This window comes from Rutilus rutilus (genome assembly GCF_951802725.1).
Source record: "Rutilus rutilus genome assembly, chromosome: 11".
NCBI classification, from domain to species: domain Eukaryota; kingdom Metazoa; phylum Chordata; class Actinopteri; order Cypriniformes; family Leuciscidae; genus Rutilus; species Rutilus rutilus.
The window spans coordinates 25,885,935-25,907,867 of record NC_140216.1 but is presented as its reverse complement, the minus strand read 5'-3'; the positions used below and the strand labels follow the sequence as shown (position 1 = coordinate 25,907,867).

Here is a 21,933-nt window from a genome sequence, read left to right as displayed (position 1 = left end):
ACTCCGATAATGTAAGTTAAAGTTTGATGAAACTGCTTACAAAAATACATAGAAACACCTGACTTTAAAACAAAAAAGACATTCATTCATTCACAATGATGCAAAAATATTCAACCTAAAAGGATGTCTCCTCCTGGCTCTAGTGGATTATAGTATTACGGCTATTATCATCTTAGTATTATCTTAAATTGTTGATAATTTAGAATTTGCTGTTTATATTGTTTAATGTCAGTTATGCATTTCTTGCTCTGCATTTGTCTTTGAGAATTTTATGTTTTGTATTGATCATCTCTGAATTGACTGATCATGTAATTGGCATCATAAGTATTAACCTGACTAATAATAAATTGCTACATCTGATTTTATTCTGACTTTGGGTGTGCTCACACTTAGCAGGTACAATATCTTATGCAATTGCTCTGTTAGCGCGGGTCATTTAATCAGTGTGAACGCTGCCATCCGAACCTTGGTGCACACCAAACAATAAGGCTGTAGTGAACAGCAGGCAGACATGATGGCTGGTTGCCCATGTCACAATGGGAGCCCCTTTATTCTGCTGTAATGAAAAGAACAGAAAGTTTAAATAGGACTCTCAACTCACACCTTCAAAGGAGTTCCACAAACAAACAACCAGTTGGGCTAGGAGAGGTGTGTCCAAACTCTGTCCTGGAGGGCCACTGCCCTGCAGAGTTTAAAGGGTTAGTTCACCCAAAAATGAAAATTCTGTCAGTAATTACTCACTCTCACGTTGTTCCAACCCCGTAAGATTTTTGTTCATCTTCAGAACACAAATGAAGATATTTTTTATTAAATCTGAGAGCTGTCTCACTCCTCCATAGGCTTCTTTGTAATTGAAACTTGCCGGACCAGAAAGTTAGTAAATACAGTGTTAAAAATAGTCCAAGTGACTACATAAGTTTATCAAGCGACGAGAGTACTTTCTGGGCGCAAAAAAAGAAACAAAAATAACGACTTTATTCAACCATTCATTTTCTTCTGTGTGGGCCTCTGAGTGAGTTCACGTAGTGTAACAGCGCAGCGCTTCTGGGCCAGCATCACAAGCATCACACACATGACCAGCGTCGGCCAATAGTGAGCCTACGTTCTGATGTACAACCCAGAAGCGCACTCTTTTTATTACACTTGGTTGTAATAAAACCAGTTTGGTTTTATTCTTCCTTGGTTAAAAAAAAAAAAAAACACACAAAAAAAAACCAAACAGTAAGAGTAATAAGTTAATAAGTAATAAGTTCATATCTCACAAATCCTTCAGATTGGTCAGATGACAAACTTTCAGTTTATAGGGTCCAACTGGGCTAAAGGCCCTAAGAAAAATGCATGAAAAAAAACACCCTTTTCACTACTACCATAGTGTATAATTGTCAAGTCAAGTCACCTTCATTTATATAGCGCTTTTAACAATATAGATTGTTTCAAAGCAGCTTAACAGTGATAATAGGAAATTAAAGTAACAGAGATTGTTTTGGCTTTACAGCAGCTCTAGAATAAAGTTATTGTCCAGCTAGTTAGTTTTGATTGATTCACTTCCGTTGCAACGATCATTAGTTATTAACTTAGACGCGGTTCTAACAGAAAACCCTTAATGCGATCCGGCTGCTCATTTGCAATAGGATCCAAGGTACAAGCCTTGAAAAATTTATAATACAGAATTTTTTAAAGCTTCCGCATAGCCACGTGAACCGGAATTATCCCGACAACGTTTTATCTGTACAGAGGTAAAGGAAAGGGAAGGGAAGGAGGCCTTCACAGGGGAGAGACTAGTTAACACTTCAGGACTGTGTTGTCGTCATGACCAGGCGCAGATCGCATTATACCATCCTTCTTATGATGTAACAAGTACATCAGGATTTATGGGAAGTGTTCCTGGTTCCAGCTGACCTAATCTATGCAGCCTAACATTGAATTATAGAAGTCTATAAAGTGTTATGTGTATGCTAGGTCAAAGAGATGTGTTTTTAATCTAGAACTGAACAAATCTACAACACATTTGAACTGACAGAGAGTGTCTGCTTCCCAGACAATTTTAGGAAGGCTGTTCCAAAGTTTTGGTGCTAAATATGAAAAGGATCTACCGCCAACAGTTGATTTTGATATTCTAGGTATTATCAACTGGCCAGAATTTTGAGATTGCAATAGACGTGAAGGACTATAATGCGTTAAGAGCTCGCTAAAGTACTGGGGAGCTGAACCATTTAGTGCAGGGTTCACCAATCTCGGTCCTGGAGGGCCGCTGTCCCTGCAGAGTTTAGCTCCAACCAGCTCCAACACACCTGTTTGAAAGTTTCTAGTATGCCTAGTGAGACCTTGATTAGCTGGTTCAGGTGTGTTTAATTGGGGTTGGAGCTAAACTCTGCAGGACACCGGCCCTCCAGGACCGAGATTGGTGAACCCTGATTTAGTGCTTTGTAAGTAATCAGCAATATTTTAAAATGTATACAATGTTTAATACGGAGCCAATGCAGTGTTGACAGAACTGGACTAATATGGTCATACTTACTGGTTCTGGTAAGAACTCTAGCTTCTGCGTTTTGGACCAGCTGTAGTTTGTTTATTAAGCGTGCAGGGCAACCACCCATAATAGCATATTTTATATACAGCTATATTTTAAATCATTTCTTTCCAAGCTAAAATTACCATTTTGTAGATTATGCAAGGGTCACATTTCAGAAATCTTTTCACATGAAATTTCATTCAATGTCACAAACGCTCTTATTTAAAAATGTAATAGGCGTAAAATAAACTGCATAGGCGACTTTCGACAAATGACAACACTGCTGACATCAAAAAAATGAAAAATTTATTCTGAAAGTTAACTTAAACTGTAAAAACAGTAAAGCACACTGGTATGCAGCTTAAGTCACTTACAAAATTTACAAACTGGAGATGCATCATGGTACTGAATGTGAAATATTAAACAATAACAGTTTTAGCTGAAAAGTGTACTTCAATGGTCAATACTTCAGACAATATACTTTTGTTAAACTATCCATTAACCTCCATTTAATTAAAAACAGTTAAAATAGCCTAAAACTAAGAAATACACATAACACTGCTATGATCTCAATAAATATGGCAAAATATGTTTTGTACAGTACTCATCTGTATAGCACACTTTTAAATGCATTATAATCAAATTGTGCTTAAAAATATCAAACCCTTTTAGAAATTCTAAAACTGTTAAAGTGACTACTATGTGAATAGAACACCTTTTTAAAGCAAGGTTATCTTCAAACATGAAATAACAGCAAAATATCCTAGCAGACATTAAATATGAATTAAATGTTCAGAGACAAATCCCTTTACGGTAAACAAGCAATGTTGGGACTGAGGATTGAAGGATGGGAAATGAGAGGTAATGTTATATACAGCAAATGCAACAGCACTTCCATGAGTTTCCTTTTATATTTCCTTTAAGTATATCCCTTTTTTCTCCTTCCCTCATTTTCTCCTTTCTCATTGCACTTACTATGTGCATTTTTAGACAAAGACAGAGCAAAACATGTCCAATAACTTAAATGCAAGGCATGAATGTTACTGCATGTGTGTGCACAGTCCACATCAAACACATTACATACATATAGAGGAATTATAAAATAAATAAATTACACATAAAAAAAAACCCTTTAGCAAAATGAGAAATCAGGCACTGATGGTTATTCCTTATATTTAGTGTTTACCTTTCTATGCGTATATTTTAACATATAATCAAAACTGAGTTTGTGTCTCTATTGTAGAGACATTCAATGGGCACAGTAACAGAAATGTATGTTCTGATGCAATGCATTAGCATACTGTAACAAAATTTGCAAGACGTATGTATTCATAATATGTATGAATTAATAATAGAGAATGATCTGTAGTGATCATGTGTAGATCTTTGTGTGAGTGTGTCAGTATCTATGTAAGCCATTTCTCAATGCAGGTTTTATACACGGTTTCATTGGAGTGCCAGAAGACATGTGCAACACCTGCCATTGAACAAAGAGCCAGATCTCCTCGAGCATACAGTGTCTTCAGCCCAAACAAGTCCATTAAAAACACCTGGAAAACATAGCAGATTCATGAGGAAAATTACAATTTTAGAAACAATTTTAATGCACAATGTTGAGGCAAAGAACTAACTGAGTGCATCCAAAACATTTAATGCATAGCTAGCCATGGGTTGTCCTGCTTATATCATGGCCATTTGCCAGCATTGGCAACTTAAAACTATTATTGATTTTTGCAGCACAATATTTGACCGGAAGGCTAAAAATTATGGTTATTTTCATCAGTTACTACACGTTAGATCTAGCATTCTGCCCACTTAAAATCAGACACAGAGATAAAGTAGTGCGGAAGATTACATTAATTATCGAAGAGAGAGAGAGAGAGAGAGAGAGAGAGAGAGAGAGATGCATGTGTGAATTACCTGCGACAGCAACCAGCAATTTTACACTTACGTTTTTTTTTTTTTACATCAATCTACCCTCCATTCCACATAAAAACAAAAAACATAATTGGTTTGACTTTGTAACCTTTCAGTTTTTTCTTTTAAATAAATGTATGCAAGTGTTCAGACCCTTTGCTATGATGGGTATATTTAGCTCAGGTTCATCACATTTCTCTGGATCACCTTTTAAATGTTTTTTACACTAGTTTGATGGAAGTCAATCTGGTACAGCCCTGTTATCTCTCACTGGCTCTAATCTGCTTGTCTGTCTGACCTCCCCTCTTGCTGTCACTTTGGATTTGGTCGCTGTTTAGGCAGATTTCTGGTTTGACCTAGCCTGGCTAACGTCAGACCTCGTCTCATTGAGACGTGATCTGGGAACCACATGTTCATTTTCTCGTATTTGAGGCGTGGTTTACGAATACCCAGAGTCGTTTATTGGGCGCTACGAATGTCTATCAAATGCGCCTGTACGTAGCTCATAGCCAATCGTTTCAATTATACCAGATGACGTATGTAGAGCGACAGAAATTCGACGAGGAAGAAGACGATGGGTCAGAGATTTATGTGTACACGATGGCGTTCAGCGACTAAACTACTTAGAACACTATCAAAGGCTGCATCGAAAGGTAACTTCGCGTCTGCTGCCATGTTGGATCCATAGATATAAACAAACTGCTTTGGTGTGTCGCATAGACGTCATCATCGTCTTGCTGCTCCCTCCCCGTTCTGTGATTAGTTCCCTTTTTGAGGGGAAAATCTGGTCCATGGTGTCCAGGCTGCCTAGCAGCGTGAATAAAATCGCACTGCGCAAGGCAGCATGGGGAAACCCAGGCTAGGCTTGACCCTTGTCTGGGTGATTATTCTTGATTAGTCTATGCTCTTGAGTTGGCCTGGAGCCAGAAGGCTTACAATGTTTCAGTTTCTGAACTTTTCAATAAAGTCTAATTAAGCATCTGTCTGCTCTTGGGTCCTTCCTATCAGAAAACCTGAAAGGAACAGCCTGCAGAGATAAGACACAGAATTGTGTCGAGGCAGATCTGGGCAAGACTACAAAAACAAAAGTTTCTCAAAGTGGCCTCTATAATTACTACATGGAAGAAGGACTCTTCCTAGAGCAGGCCTCCCAGCCAAACTGAGAAATCTGGGATTTATGGCAGAGTGGTGAGCCTAAAGACACATGAAAACCTGTTTAGAAATTGAAGAGGGAAAAAAAGCACTGATTCAGTGAAATGAAAACAGTTTGACCCCAATTCCAAGCATCATGTTTTGAAGAAACCACACACCGCTCATCACCTACACAATACTGCTGGTAGTATCATGTTGTGGGGGTTTTTCAGGGACTGGTCAGCGTAAGAAGTTGGACACAGGGCAATACAGAGATATCCTTAATGAAAACCTGGTCTAAACCTCAAATTGGGTAAAGGTTCATTTTCTAACAGGACAATAATATGACAAAGACGCTTTGTCATTATGAGGTATGATGTGTAGATTGTGAAGGAAAACATTAAAGCATTTTAGCTTAAAGGAGAACTCCGGTCAATTTTAACATTGAGCTAATTTTTTTGTACATTTGGAGTGCTGTCAATACAGAGAACAACGACAGAAATCGGTGTTGCCTACACCGTGTTATCCTCTTTTTAAAATCTGCACCCTGTTGACTTCAATGGGGCAATGTTTAAACCTGCTTTTAGCCTCTTAATATCCTTGATGTGTCATTACAAGTGCACAGCCAATGTGAGTGATTCCTTCAGAGTGAATCTGACTGCAGTAGTTGTGAAAGATAAGAATAAAAATGATGTTATTTAAGCCAGCGCAAATACCTGTATTTACATCCTGTTTTCGGTCGAAGTCCAAAGTAGTCGATTGCCGAGTTCACGCCCATAGGTTGTGCTCACATTGGCTGTGCACTTGTAATGACACATCAAGGATATTAAGAGGCTAAAAGCAGGTTTAAACATTGCCCCATTGAAGTCAACAGGGTGCAGATTTTAAAAAGAGGATAACACGGTGTAGGCAACACCGATTTCTGTCGTTGTTCTCTGTATTGACAGCACTCCAAATGAACCAAAAAATGAGCTCAATGTTAAAATTGACCGGAGTTCTCCTTTAAGGCATGAGAAACTCTAAATACTTTCTGAATGCACTGTAGTTCCTGAATAGGTTAATGTTTAAAACCATGATAAGAAAGAAAGAAAGAAAGAAAGAAAGAAAGAAAGAAAGAAAGAAAGAAAGAAAGAAAGAAAGAAAGAAAGAAAGAAAGAAAGAAAGCATACAGTGGGGAGAACAAGTATTTGATACACTGCCGATTCTGCAGGTTTTCCTCGTTACACAGCATGCAGAGGTCTGTAATTTTTATCATAGGTACACTTCAACTGTGAGAGACGGAATCTAAAACAAAAAAAATACAGAAAATCACATTGTATGATTTTTAAATAATTAATTTAGTATTTGATCACCTACCAACCAGTAAGAATTCCAGCTCTCACAGACCTGTTAGTTTTTCTTTAAGAAGCCCTCCTGTTCTCCACTCATTACCTGTATTAACTGCACCTGTTTGAACTTGTTACCTGTATAAAAGACACCTGTCCACACACTCAATCAAACAGACTCCAACCTCTCCACAATGGCCAAGACCAGAGAGCTGTGTAAGGACATCAGGGATAAAATTGTAGACCTGCACAAGGCTGGGATGGGCTACAGGACAATAGGCAAGTAGCTTGGTGAGAAGGCAACAACTGTTGGCGCAATTATTAGAAAATGGAAGTAGTTCAAGATGAAGGTCAATCTCCCTCGGTCTGGGGCACCATGCAAGATCTCACCTCGTGGGGCATCAATGATCATGAGGAAGGTGAGGGATCAGCCCAGAACTACACGGCAGGACCTGGTCAATGACCTGAAGAGAGCTGGGACCACAGTCTCAAAGAAAACCATTAGTAACACTATGCCGTCATGGATTAAAATCCTGCAGCGCACGCAAGGTCCCCCTGCTCAAGCCAGCACATGTCCAGGCCTGTCTGAAGTTTGCCAATGACCATCTGGATGATCCAGAGGAGGAATGGGAGAAGGTCATGTGGTCTGATGAGACAAAAATAGAGCTTTTTGGTCTAAACTCCACTTGCCGTGTTTGGAGGAAGAAGGAGGATGAGTACAACCCCAAGAACACCATCCTAACCGTGAAGCATGGAGGTGGAAACATCATTCTTTGGGGATGCTTTTCTGCAAAGGGGACAGGACGACTGCACCGTATTGAAGGGAAGATGGATGGGGCCATGTATCGCGAGATCTTGGCCAAAAACCTCCTTCCCTCAGTAAGAGCATTGAAGATGGGTCGTGGCTGGGTCTTCCAGCATGACAAGGAGCCGAAACACACAGCCAGGGCAACTAAGGAGTGGCTCCGTAAGACGCATCTCAAGGTCCTGGAGTGGCCTAGCCAGTCTCCAGACCTGAACCCAATAGAACATTTTTGGAGGGAGCTGAAAGTCCGTATTGCCCAGCGACAGCCCCGAAGCCTGAAGGATCTGGAGAAGGTCTGTATGGAGGAGTGGGCCAAAATCCCTGCTGCAGTGTGTGCAAACCTGGTCAAGAACTACAGGAAACGTATGATCTCTGTAATTGCAAACAAAGGTTTCTGTACCAAATATTAAGTTCTGCTTTTCTGATGTATCAAATACTTATGTCATGCAATAAAATGCAAATTAATTACTTAAAAAGCATACAATGTGATTTTCTGGATTTTTGTTTTAGATTCCGTCACTCACAGTTGAAGTGTACCTATGATAAAAATTACAGACTTCTACATGCTTTGTAAGTGGGAAAACCTGCAAAAATCGGCAGTGTATCAAATACTTGTTCTCCCCACTGTACATACATTTCAACAATGTTGTCAGAGGACATATCATTCCAGAATTACAAAAAAAGGCTAAGTAATATTTGTTATGCTTACTTTCTGGTTTTTCATCTCAACGACCGTCTCATTATCATCATAGAAACCAAACTGACTGAAAAGCAAGAACATGAGACATCATAAAAATACTTTGAGAAAAAGTAAAAAAATGACCATCATGTTTCAAGCTTCCGAAAATCTGAGTTATAAGATAAAAGATTGACAAGTGATATAAGCAACCTTGACTGCCATGGTGTGATGACCCCATCATCAGGACCACCAATCAGCACCAGCTTCTTAATTCGCAGAAAATTTTGTTTCCAAGCTGTGCAAGGAGAATATTACATCACAAACCAGTTATAAACACTGCAAACAATAAAAGCAATTGAAAAAATTAAACAAGCTCTGGCACTCAAAACCACAGAAATCACAATTACCATCCTCTTATTGAAGATGTACTTTTTAAAAAGCTGGAACTGTGATCTGGTGTCTTACCAGTAGAGTTGGGATTTGGTCTTTCATTGTTCAGTAATGCCAGATAGTCACTGCTGTTGATGTACAAGTCTCTGTGATGAGGGTCTGAAAAAAAAAAAAAGTCACGTATGGTCTTAAAGAGATTTTTAAATTTTTCAACATAATATCTTTGCTGTAATAATAAATAACCACTCAGTGAATGATCAGGGCATTGCTAGTTACTATGTTGTTCTGAGTGCTTTTAGTGTGAGGCTATTTGGTTGTTCTGGGTGGTTGCTTACTGGCCCAAGTCAAAAGAGCCATTGTCTCATTGTGTGATATTCTAGATTCTAGATTTGCCTCTGGCCCCTAGTCCACCCCCCAAAAAAAAATTCTATCCTCAATTACTCATCCTCATGTCATTCTAAGCATGCATGACATCAGGGATTTAAAGACCCCCTGTATTCAATAAATGTATCCCTTAAAACTCATCTTTGATCACCAAAATGGCATATTTAAGAAAAAAATTCTTCATGCCTTAAAATAGATTTTACACTATTGCCTCATTTAGTATACGTGGTTCTATGAATATGTAAATTAGCCCCGCCTCGATTCACTTACACCAGCTCAGAGATTTATTCGAGGATCACACATTGACGTGATCGTGATTGGTTACAAGGTAGTTTGTGAAGTCAGAAACACCAGCGATTTCAAACCGCAATTTTGTGAATGTCTTTGGTTCACTGCAGTTTTAAGGAGAATATACTCAGCAATGGTGTTGACTTATGAATTTGCACATGGACTTAACATGGTCTTAAACCATATTAAAAACACCACATTGGCATATAAACAACATTTAAAACTTGATTTTCACCACAGGGGGACTTTAAGCAATTTGGGATAAAAAAAAAATATATATAGTTTTTTTATTTAAATATTTGAGACCAATAGCATTTTAAGGTGAGAAGATATGTATTGCCAGTTTGCATAATTTCAAAACAGTTTCAATCTAGGAAATAAAACTGCCACTTTTTGCAATGCTTAACACACTTCAGTCATACAAATAATCAACCATCTACATAACTTTTCAGTGCATGCTTTTTTTTTCTTGTAACAGCAAACAACATTTCAAGTGAACCTTTTAACACAAAAAAAGTACAATTGTTGTGCAAAAGTCTCTAGAGCAGGGGTCGACACCCTATGGCACCACTTCATTTAGATAAAGTACCTTGCACCTGCATACAGATCTACATTTTAAGGTAATCATTCCTCATTGTAACACAGCTTGTTTTATCAAAGGCGCACTATGTAACTTTTGGTGCTCTAGCAATTAATAAACAAAACTGCATGCGTCTTGCGATAGAACATTGCAGCCGGAGCTTCTTCTCTCCGTTTATGTATGTGACAAGTCATACAGGTACTATGGCTAAATCAGAATATTAAAACTTATTATAGGCTACCATAGTGATTCAGGATAAGACAAGAACACAGTTTGGAAGATGGATTCATGGTGTACTCGCTCATTATATCAATTTTACGTTTTTAAGTTAGGAGCTATAAATACTATTAAAGTGTGTGAATTAAACTGCACAAATCAATGAAAGCACACAGCTCTGACAAACCATAAGCGGGACCGCTGCTTATCACGATCCACTGAAAACAGGACACAGATCAAGACAGCAGATGTATCACACAAGTTAAATCTTTTTCACTGACAGCTTACAATTTGTTCTGTTGTATTTGTTGCAGCTTTGGGAATTAGAGGAAAATAAGTTAATACATTAATGCTATACATTTCTGAGGTATTCAATATAGATTCCTATTAAACATTCCACACACATCAAAATAACAGTGATGTGCAAACTTTGTTCACACGTAGTGGGGTTCAATAGGGTCACATTGGAAATCTGGCAAGGTTATAACTAGGAAACTTAAAAATGGAACTCATGACAAAAAGGTTGCCGATCCCTGCTCTTCATTTTTTCTGCTTTTTAGTAATGGAACCATGTTCCTGAAGCTTGGCGTACACCTAATTCCCCTTTTTAATCATTGTCATTTATTGCCCATAATATTGTAATAAAGAATATTAATACTGGTTTATAGAATAACCAGAAAATGTAATATTCTTGTGGGCTAAACAAGCAGACACAAACGGTTGAGAACTGTTTATGAATTAGTTTTGTGCATTTTTATGCATTAGAAAATCAAGACTTCATACTGGCTATCTTAGTTATTCAGTTATAACAGTTATTCAAACTAGAAATATATTATACAGAAAGCTACCAAAGTACATTCAGTCAGTGAGTGTGCACTAAAACTCCAGCGCTTTCAGCAGATTTCTTCTTCAAAAGTGACTATTTATATATACACATTACTTCAAACATATCTGATTGGCCATTGCATTCATATGCTCAACAAAAATGTGTGATTAGTTGTAATGCTCAACGCTGCAAAAAAGACAAGTAAAAATAAATATTTGATGCAACATGAGCACATCAAATGCAATGCCGCAATTGACACTTATTAAAAATGTTATATTTCACTTTAATCTTGACAGTCCTAACCCTAACCGATTTACTTTTGTGCTGGGGCTTTTTTTTCTTTCTAAACCCCCGTTATTTCTAACCCTGATCTGCACTGATACAATCTCGTTACAATCCAATTGATGGATAATATCCATCATAATGACAGAAACAGTAAATAATATTCTTATTCTTAAAAATATCCTAAAAGAAGGTCATACAAGCTGCTCAGAGGGTGAGTAAATGATGAGAGAATTTAAGTTTTTGGGTGAACCATCTCTTTAAATTCAACCTCAACATATGTGATTTGTGTGATCATTCTAGCCATAGTACAAATGATGTGGGCTAGTTATGTATTGGACTTTTTACTGTTTTTGCTCAAATCACTATGGAGGAACAATATTAACAGTGATGCAAGCACCATTAATAATGTAAAATAAAGGTGAATTGTCATTAACTTATTCCTTAGCTCTTTAATATCATAGATCAATCATTTGACAAGGCAATATGTAGCTTCCTCATTTTCCCCACAATTTTGACTGATGCATGATTTATGTGTCTATCTTCTGATCCTTTCATTCACTCACCATTCCAGTAGTTACAGATTGAGATTTTCTGGCCCACTGCAGTATAGCATACATGATACAAATTGGATTTGACAAACTGAGGGAAGAGGTACTTCAGATAGTCTGTGTCTACAAAAAAGAGCAAATATCACTTATAAAACATGAGCAAAACAGAACAATTTCTCTCAAAAGAAGTCAAAAGTTCCTAATATTGAATGTTGAATGGTTTCAGATGACACTCAATGAGTCAAAGCTTTTCAATTTAATGTTTAATCAGGTCAGCAAATTTGTAAATGTGCCCCTCAACAGAACTAAAGAAAGTGTGTTACCTCCATACTGTCCCGCCTGCGGAGAAGACAGAGATATGAAAGAGTACACATTATGGTCTGGAAGAGTGGACAGGATTCCTCGACACACAAGGCCACCTGCAGCAGATTTAGACATGCCCTTGCTTTAATGTTTATATAAGTCAAAGTGACACACAAATGAGAAAGAGTTAAAAAAAAAAAAGAAAAAAAAAAAAAAAGGAGGACAACGTTTTTAGGAAGAAATACACAACAGAACTGATTGCACAGACTCTATAACCTAAAAATGTCTACTTTTACAGATAAACACAAAAGCCCTAAACCTCTGGGAAATTCGTTTATATATATATATATATATATATAAAAATATTTAAAAAACTTGTCCAGGCCATATTAATTCCAAAGAAAATTTATATTTTGCTTAATCCTCTGGTGCACCTAACTTATGGGTCACTCAAGCCCAGCGGTTTTCAATAGGTGAGGCCAAAGAGCCACAGGAGAGGCGCGACACACAAAGAAAAAATAACTGTATGCAGCTCTGATATCGGTAATTGTGTGTGCGAGTATTAGCTTTAAAATGCGTTGTTTCCTTGTCCAAAGTCAACAGAAGTCAGCATTAAGGGAGGAGACAGGACCCAACAAAATTTTTTAGGAAATATGATCCTGAGTACTTAAAGTTAGGTTTCACCTGGTCGGGGTCTGAGGCTGCACCTCTGCCACAGTGTCTGGTCTGCAAGGAGGTGCTAGCAAATGATAGAATGAGACCATGCAAACTTCGGCGTCACATTGAAACTACAGTAAGCACACGAATTTAGTGAACAAGCCAGTTGAGTTTTTTTGAGATGAAACGTGATGATTTGCAGTCACAAAAAAGCATAATAAAGTCGTTTGACACTATTAACATGAAGGCGACAGAAGCATCTTATCGTGTCGCGCGACGTATAGCGAAGGCAGGCAAACCCCATAACATTGGCGAAACATTGCCACTCCCTGCAGCTAGAGATATGTGTTCAGTGATGCTGGGAGAAGCAGCTGCTGCTAAACTTGACGCGATCCTCATCTCTGACCATCCAGTGACGAATATCAGACATGGCTTGTGATGTCAAAGAGCAGGTCCTGGACTGTGTTCGTGAAAGCCCCTTTCACGCCATTCAGCTGGAGGAGTTCACTGACGTCACACACTGTGCTCAATTGATGGTGTACGTTTGGTTTATCAAAGAGCGCAGTGTCCAGGAAGATTTTTTGTTTTGCGTTATGTTGGCTTGCTACTGGCTTGCTATGTTGGCCTATCTCTCCGACATCTTCGATAGGATCAACTTCCTCAACACCTCTCTCCAGGGCAAAGAGTGCCACGTCTTTTCGGCATACGACCAAGCTTCTGGGTTCAGGAAAAAGCTGGACTTGTGGTGTGCTCGTGTTGAAAGAGGTTCGGTGGAAATGTTCCCAACCCTGGAGGATGTTGCGGAGAAGACAGGGCTGCCTCTTAACTCTGTCCAACTGCGCATTTGAATGGGTTGCGTGACCAGTTTGGTGAGTATTTCGGAGAGGACGCAATGAGAAATCAGTGGGTTCTCTTTCCCCGCCACACCCCATGATGGACTGAGCCTGCAGGAGGAGGAGGCCCTGGTCGAGCTCAGCTCGAATATGGACTTGAAGCAGAGACTGGGAGAAATGCCGATCACGCGTTTCTGGTTGTCTGTGGAGAGCGAGTTCTCCCAGATCTCCACTAAGGCTATGAAAGTCCTAATCCCCTTCACCTCCACCTACTTGTGTGAGTGTGGGTTTTCCACACTGACTCTGATTAAAAACAAATACAGATCAAGGCTGCAGATGGAGGACGACTTGCGTTTATTTCTCTCTGAAGTGCAACCCTCCATCGAACACCTCTGCGCATCAAAAGCACGGTCTATTTGTTCCCACTGATATGGGCGATTAAATTGAAACTCAAAGTTGTGTTGTCTTGAATGCATAAATTGGTTGGGCCATAGGGTTGATGTCGCTCTTGTAGCGCAAATGACGTGAATGGCGCATTTTGTTTGTTGTTTAAATCTGAGGTTTTATGAGGCTGAAATCGTAAAAAAAAAATTCGTAAAAAATAATCTGTTCGATCTGATAACATGCCTTCAATGCAGTTGACTGTTAAATGTTATGTGTTCCGTGAACAAACAGCGTTGTCGTTCATTGATCAGAGAGCTGTCCATTGTGCTGATTTTGTTTGAGACGATGTGCATCTCCTTCAAATGTGCGCTTAAAGCCCAGACACACCGTGCCGATTTCAGCCGTCAGGTGTCGTCGGCGGTAACTTTGGCGCCGATTACACGTTAAGCATGTTTTGTTGACTTGTGGTTAGGCCGACTGATGTTCAGTGATTTTAAAAGTAGCCTCAATTAGGCCTGCATGAAGTTGGAAATTATTTGCTGTTGCAAAGAATCGTTTGTGAATGCACTTTTAAAAAAGTTGCAGAAATAAAATTATATTTACATTTTATCAGTTGTTATTGAAACTCATCATTGCCTGGAACACACAAAAGATGGCATTTACTGCAGAGGCGTGTGTGGATTTTGGGGAAGCTCAGCTGTCCTTACCTACTCTAAGGGGAGGCTCACATTCGCCCAATTTGAAAACCCCTGCTCTAGCCAGTCAAAAATGACCAAATAAGGTGTTTAGTCATTTTTGACTGCCTAGAGTGACCCATAAATTATTGCAACTTTTTTTCAATGATATGAATGTACTATACTATATTTAAGTTCATTCATATTTTTCTAAGTAATATTTCGTATTTTGATGGGATTTATAATATTATTTACTAAATATTTATGCTATAAAGTTTATAGCATATTATAAAGTTTATCACTGTTAAGTTGCTTTGCAACAATCTGTATTGTATAAAGCACTGTATAAATAAAGGTAACGATGAGTGAGTCATTCATTGACCGATTTGTTCAAACGGCTTATTCAGTTAGGAATGAAGAAAGTGACCGACTTTATTGAATGGGTCAATGAATCATGAATTAAACCGATTCATTCAATATGTGGATTCATTCAGCAACGAATCACCGCCGTGTGTTGCTCGGAGACTGTTCTGCTGTGGCTTCATTTAGAAATGTTCGTTGGCGAAATAAAGAAAAAAACTAACAATATTGACAATATTTTGACTCAAATGTAACTCACAATATTAATTTATTGTTTAACTATTGTATAAAATAAATATTACATTTGCAACGTGCTGATATAAAAAAACAAACAAAAAAAACATTGCTTGTGTGATATCGTAATAAATACATCATATGATATTTATATGAGACAAAAACTCATAATTTTTTGATGGGGGCATTTTTTTTCTGGCCACCAGTTCAGTGTCCGTCTGCTCGGCATCCATCTTCACCTGTTCTCCACGCTGCCGGAAAAAGTCACGACGTGACCATACGCGGCACACGTGCCACTGCCTAAACTGAAACTGACTGATCGTCTTTTTATTAGCGGTGTAGAAAATGGGCAAACAGCTTTCAGAGAGAATGGGCTGTCATGTCCACACATGCATTTATTTATTTCATAAAATCGCAGAATTTTGCGTCATATAATCGCATAGGCTTGACATCGCGATATGATTAATCGTGCAGCACTACTGCATACATCACGCGGCGAAAGCATGAGTGACAAACTCCATGTCAGCACAATGTTAAAACAATAATTACGATATCATCACAGACGATATACATGTGCGTAGGGCTGTGCGATATGTATCGTCTATGATGATATCGCAATTATTGTTTGATATAGAAAGAACTTTCAATTGAACTTACATTTACATTTACTTAAATGCCATGAAGTAAAAAAAAAAAGAAAAATCATATAATGCTAATTAGATTTAATTTGGTAAAGTATTTAGATATCCAAGTCAAAGTGTTATCTAAAATGTAAGACCTTTCATAAGTAAAAATAAGACTTACATTTTTTAAATCTAATTTAATACTTTTTAAGGATCTGCAGAAACCCTGAGAAATTGTTAAAGGGATAGTTCACCCAAAAATGAAAATTCTGTCATCATTTACTCACCCTCAAGTTGTTCCAAACCTGTATGAGTTTCTTTGTTCTGCTGAACACAAAGGAAGATATTTGGAAGAACGTTTGTAATCAACAGATCTCGGTCCCCATTGACTTCCATATTAGGAAAAAAATATACTATGGTAGTCAATGGGGACCGAGATCTGTTTGGTTACAAACATTCTTCCAAATATCTTCCTTTGTGTTCAGCAGAACAAAGAAACTCATACAGGTTTGGAACAACTTGAGGGTGAGTAAACAATGATAGAATTTTCATTTTTGGGTGAACCATCCCTTTAATAAAATAATGTCACAACGCAAATACGCAAAAAAAGCGGCCCAGACATGTTTTTAAGAGATTTGACCATCCAACATACATTAAAAGTTAGAAAATGAAAAGTTATGTTCCAGCCATGCATAAAATCCCAGCACAGCAACAGATGATAGGATGAAAAGGTGTTTTTTTAATCGCTGCACAGCAAACCATGGCGGACTGTTATGTTATTGCAACATGTGGTGCACATTGTGCCTAACAATGCACCCTAGCCATATTCACAACATTGCATGGCCTATCTTAATCTAATGCTTAACACACTATTGTTTTGGTTATAGACCTTGTGAGTAGCAGATGAGGTGGATGCCATCAGCTGCATTCTGCATGATGGAATATATGGCTTCTGCAAAGCCCTCCACTTGCTTCCAGAGTGGCTGAAGACTGGCACTGCGGTCAAACAGGTCTAGGACAGTCACATTAGTACCTGGGTGAGACTGTAACCAGATAAAACAAACACACAAATCAATTACATATGAACAGACAACAATCTGACCTCTACAACAACTAACTAACGCTGCGTTCACGTGCAATTGGAATTATCGTAAATACGAGTTTCCTAGTTAAGGAAATAGGACATGAATGCCCTCGTATTTACCACAGGCAAGCTCGGGGATAATTTTGATAGCCAAGTTCCCGAGTAGGGCGGTCCATAAACTTTAAACATGGCAGAGGGGAGAACGATTGCTGCTGTGACTGGTATTTTGTGTATATGCATGTATATATATATATATATATATATATATATATATATATATATATATATATATATATATACATAGCAAAAATAGCCTGCATTTAATCAGAAATTCTAGAATCGTAAGAAGGCTGACCATCTATAGGAAGTGAATTTATATGGTTGTCAATAAATGGGATGCTAAATTTCATTTTGGTAATAAGATTTTCCCAATAAATAGGCAAGAAAGTACCTGGTATCGTTCATAGTCCTGTAATTTCCGACAACAAAGCACTTCAATGCGATGAGCTTGTAATTACGACTCGGAAATGGGAAGTAGGACATTTTCGATAGCATGTGAAGGCAGCATAACTACAACAATAAAACATCTCTCTATAAATGGCTCATTATTTTATTTCAGTAAATATACCTTTCACATGACAGCAGACAGTTCTATATTTATACAGTAGTCAACATTTGAAGTGGATCAAAACCTTTCATCAAAGTTATAGACCTACATGCACTTTAAACAATACCCGTTTTTGTCATAGGACAACTTTGATGAACTTTTTTGATTCACTTCACTGTGTATGTGTGTGTATGTATATATATATATATATATATATACAGTGAGGAAAATAAGTATTTGAACACCCTGCTATTTTGCAAGTTCTCCCACTTAGAAATCATGGAGGGGTCTGAAATTGTCATCGTAGGTCCATCATGTCCACTGTGAGAGACAAAAAAAAAAATCCAGAAATCACAATGTATGATTTTTTAACTATTTATTTGTATGATACAGCTGCAAATAAGTATTTGAACACCTGAGAAAATCAATGTTAATATTTGGCACAGTAGCCTTTGTTTGCAATTACAGAGATCAAACGTTTCCTGTAGTTTTTCACCAGGTTTGCACACACTGCAGGAGGGATTTTGGCCCACTCCTCCACACAGATCTTCTCTAGATCAGTCAGGTTTCTGGGCTGTCGCTGAGAAACACGGAGTTTGAGCTCCCTCCAAAGATTCTCTATTGGGTTTAGGTCTGGAGACTGGCTAGGCCACGCCAGAACCTTGATATGCTTCTTACAGAGCCACTCCTTGGTTATCCTGGCTGTGTGCTTCGGGTCATTGTCATGTTGGAAGACCCAGCCTCGACCCATCTTCAATGCTCTAACTGAGGGAAGGAGGTTGTTCCCCAAAATCTCGCAATACATGGCCCCGGTCATCCTCTCCTTAATACAGTGCAGTCGCCCTGTCCCATGTGCAGAAAAACACCCCCAAAGCATGATGCTACCACCCCCATGCTTCACAGTAGGGATGGTGTTCTTGGGATGGTACTCATCATTCTTCTTCCTCCAAACACGTTTAGTGGAATTATGACCAAAAAGTTCTATTTTGGTCTCATCTGACCACATGACTTTCTCCCATGATTCCTCTGGATCATCCAAATGGTCATTGGCAAACTTAAGACGGGCCTTGACATGTGCTGGTTTAAGCAGGGGAACCTTCCGTGCCATGCATGATTTCAAACCATGACGTCTTAGTGTATTACCAACAGTAACCTTGGAAACAGTGGTCCCAGCTCTTTTCAGGTCATTGACCAGCTCCTCCCGTGTAGTTCTGGGCTGATTTCTCACCTTTCTTAGGATCATTGAGACCCCACGAGGTGAGATCTTGCATGGAGCCCCAGTCCGAGGGAGATTGACAGTCATGTTTAGCTTCTTCCATTTTCTAATGATTGCTCCAACAGTGGACCTTTTTTCACCAAGCTGCTTGGCAATTTCCCCGTAGCCCTTTCCAGCCTTGTGGAGGTGTACAATTTTGTCTCTAGTGTCTTTGGACAGCTCTTTGGTCTTGGCCATGTTAGTAGTTGGATTCTTACTGATTGTATGGGGTGGACAGGTGTCTTTATGCAGCTAACGACCTCAAACAGGTGCATCTAATTTAGGATAATAAATGGAGTGGAGGTGGACATTTTAAAGGCAGACTAACAGGTCTTTGAGGATCAGAATTCTAGCTGATAGACAGGTGTTCAAATACTTATTTGCAGCTGTATCATACAAATAAATAGTTAAAAAATCATATATTGTGATTTCTGGATATTTTTTTTTTAATTATGTCTCTCACAGTGGACATGCACCTACGATGACAATTTCAGACCCCTCCATGATTTCCAAGTGGGAGAACTTGCAAAATAGCAGGGTGTTCAAATACTTATTTTCCTCACTCTATATATATATATATATATATATATATATATATATATATATATATATATACACACACACAGAAAAAAACAATAATAATGTGAAATATTATTATATTTGTAAAAAATGGTTTCCTATATAAATATACTTTATTTATGTGATGCAAAGCTGAATTTTCGGCATCATTACTCCAGTCCAGTGTCACATGATCCTTCAGAAATCATTCTAATATGCTGATTTAATACTCAGTTATTATCAATGCTGTAAACAGTTGTGCTGCTTAATATTTTTTGGAACCTGTGATACTTTTTTCAGGATTCACTGATGAATAAAAAGTTAAAAAGAACAGCATTTATTCAAAATAGCTTGAACAGAAGATACTCACATGTCTCCTAGAAGACAAATTAAGTGCAATTTACCTTGATCTTCAAATTCAAAAAGTTTACACCCCCCAGTGATTAATGCATCGCGTTTCCTTCTGGAGCATCAGTGAATGTTTGAACCTTTTGTAATACTTGCGTATGAGTCCCTCAGTGTGAAAAGATGGATCTCAAAAGCATACAGTCATTGCTGTAAAGGGTTAAAATATGCAAAAGTTGCTGGAAACCCTAATAATTTGAGGGACCTGGAGGATTTTTCTAAAGAACGTTGGGCTGTTTAACTGCTCAGGACAAACAAGGAACTCATGAACATCACCAAAAAAAGCAAAGCAAAAAAAACAAAAACAAAAACAGCCTTGGATCATCCATGTAACAACGCACAGTATTAAGAATCAAGGGTATGTAAACTTTTGAAATTTTTCAAACATTTTTATAAATTCAGCTTTTTTTTTTTTTTGTCATGTGGACTTTATGTAAACATCCTTAATGTAAAATATCTTATTCAGGACAATATTAAATAAATAATAGCATGCATTTTGTATGATCCCTCTTATTTTGTTAAAATTAACATTTAGCAGATTCTGCAAGAGTTATTTAATATTGTAGCCTATGTAAACTTTTGAGCACGACTGTATAATTGGCACAATTATTTTGTTGATTCTCTATTTACATTCCTAAATGACAATTCATGGGTCACTTAAAACAAACAAACCACATGTTTTGTTTTTGTCATATCTTAGAGTTACATTTATGGTACGTTTAATATAACATTTATTCAAAACGATTGTTATACCATTTTATATTCTCACTATACCATGGTACCACCACACTACTTTTTGTCCTTATTATTTAAGTTTCTGTAGAGTTATTGTGTGTATATTGACTCTGAGCAAATTTACAGACTTGATACTCTTCAGCAGCTCGTAACAGTTAAAACAGAGTAACTGTTAAACGTTAGGTAACACATAGGCTAGATCACATTAATGGTTTACCAGGTTGATGAATCGGTGTAGGTTGATAAAGTCAGCAGAGGTGTCGAAGAGCCCGTGAACGATGATCACCGGTTTATACGCGAGACACACACACAACACACATACAGCAACCAACGACCACACACACTTCATCATAAAAAATAACAATAAAACACTAAGTTTTATATAGGTATAATAACGTCTAAAACACTATTATAAAATAAAAACTTTAAAAATCATAAGTAATTCCATAAAAAGCTCTATTTGAGTTACTGCAAACGCATTTGCTCCATATGCCTTCGCCTTCGCCTCCGTCTATCATATTTAGGCCTAAGTTACATGTATCGGTTTGTGTTGCTTCCGGTTAGTGCATCAACGCAAGCGTTCACTACGTCACTTCCGGGCTCAGTTGCCTGATGTCTTTCCAGACATGAAGCTGAATTCGAAATTGCATACTTACTATTCTGTTGAGCCAATAATTTTTTTAAGGACCATGGGCAATGGATTATGCAAAAATAACAATTTCAAACATTATTAAGCTACATTAATCACATGACCGATGTACGTGTTTATTTAGTGAGTGCCATCCAATATCATATACAGTGCAAATAAAAAAATTCTGTAAATTATGCATTCTGGGTAATACCTATCGTCACTTTTGAGAATTAACAGCGCTCAGAGTCGACACTCAGAGGCTGTGTTCCAGCGGCTTTTCAAGGGACCAAGGTTGAATCAACGTTGAATTATGGCTGCATCCGTAAACAGCTGACTTGTGACTCGACCGCTGCTTTATAGTCAATGACTCTGCAGGCAGCATTACCTCACGAAACTGAATTTGGACAGACTTCCGAGGCAGCGTAACGGTTTAATGATCTACAGCAAAATAGAGCGAGCTTTAGTGAGAACTAAACAAATATTTAATTACTACAGTAGTAATTTCTCTCTAGAAATGACATCAGAAGTGGAAAATGTTGGTCCAAAACGTATATATTTACACACGAACTGACCAGAAACTGCAACTTTCAGATGCCATCTTTCTTTTTCTAGCTTAACACTGAATGGAAGGCATCGGATTGTGGGATATCTAAGGCAACGAAGGACATCTATGCTGCCTTCAAAAATCGATCAGATAAAGCAGT

At 38.0% G+C, this 21,933-nt stretch overlaps 1 protein-coding gene across 1 annotated transcript; it reads right to left on the bottom strand.

Moving 5' to 3' along the window:
- Window positions 1-2,801: 2,801 nt before the first annotated feature.
- Window positions 2,802-21,201, bottom strand: ppt2b (palmitoyl-protein thioesterase 2b). The gene is made up of 8 exons (XM_084422514.1): window positions 20,816-21,201; window positions 16,844-16,997; window positions 12,210-12,305; window positions 11,902-12,009; window positions 8,835-8,918; window positions 8,580-8,664; window positions 8,400-8,454; window positions 2,802-4,062 (listed from the first exon to the last, which is right to left on the bottom strand). Exons 1-8 carry the CDS (start codon window positions 20,948-20,950, stop codon window positions 3,919-3,921), a joined length of 861 nt encoding a protein of 286 aa, XP_084278640.1. The 5' UTR covers window positions 20,951-21,201; the 3' UTR covers window positions 2,802-3,918.
- Window positions 21,202-21,933: the final 732 nt, after the last annotated feature.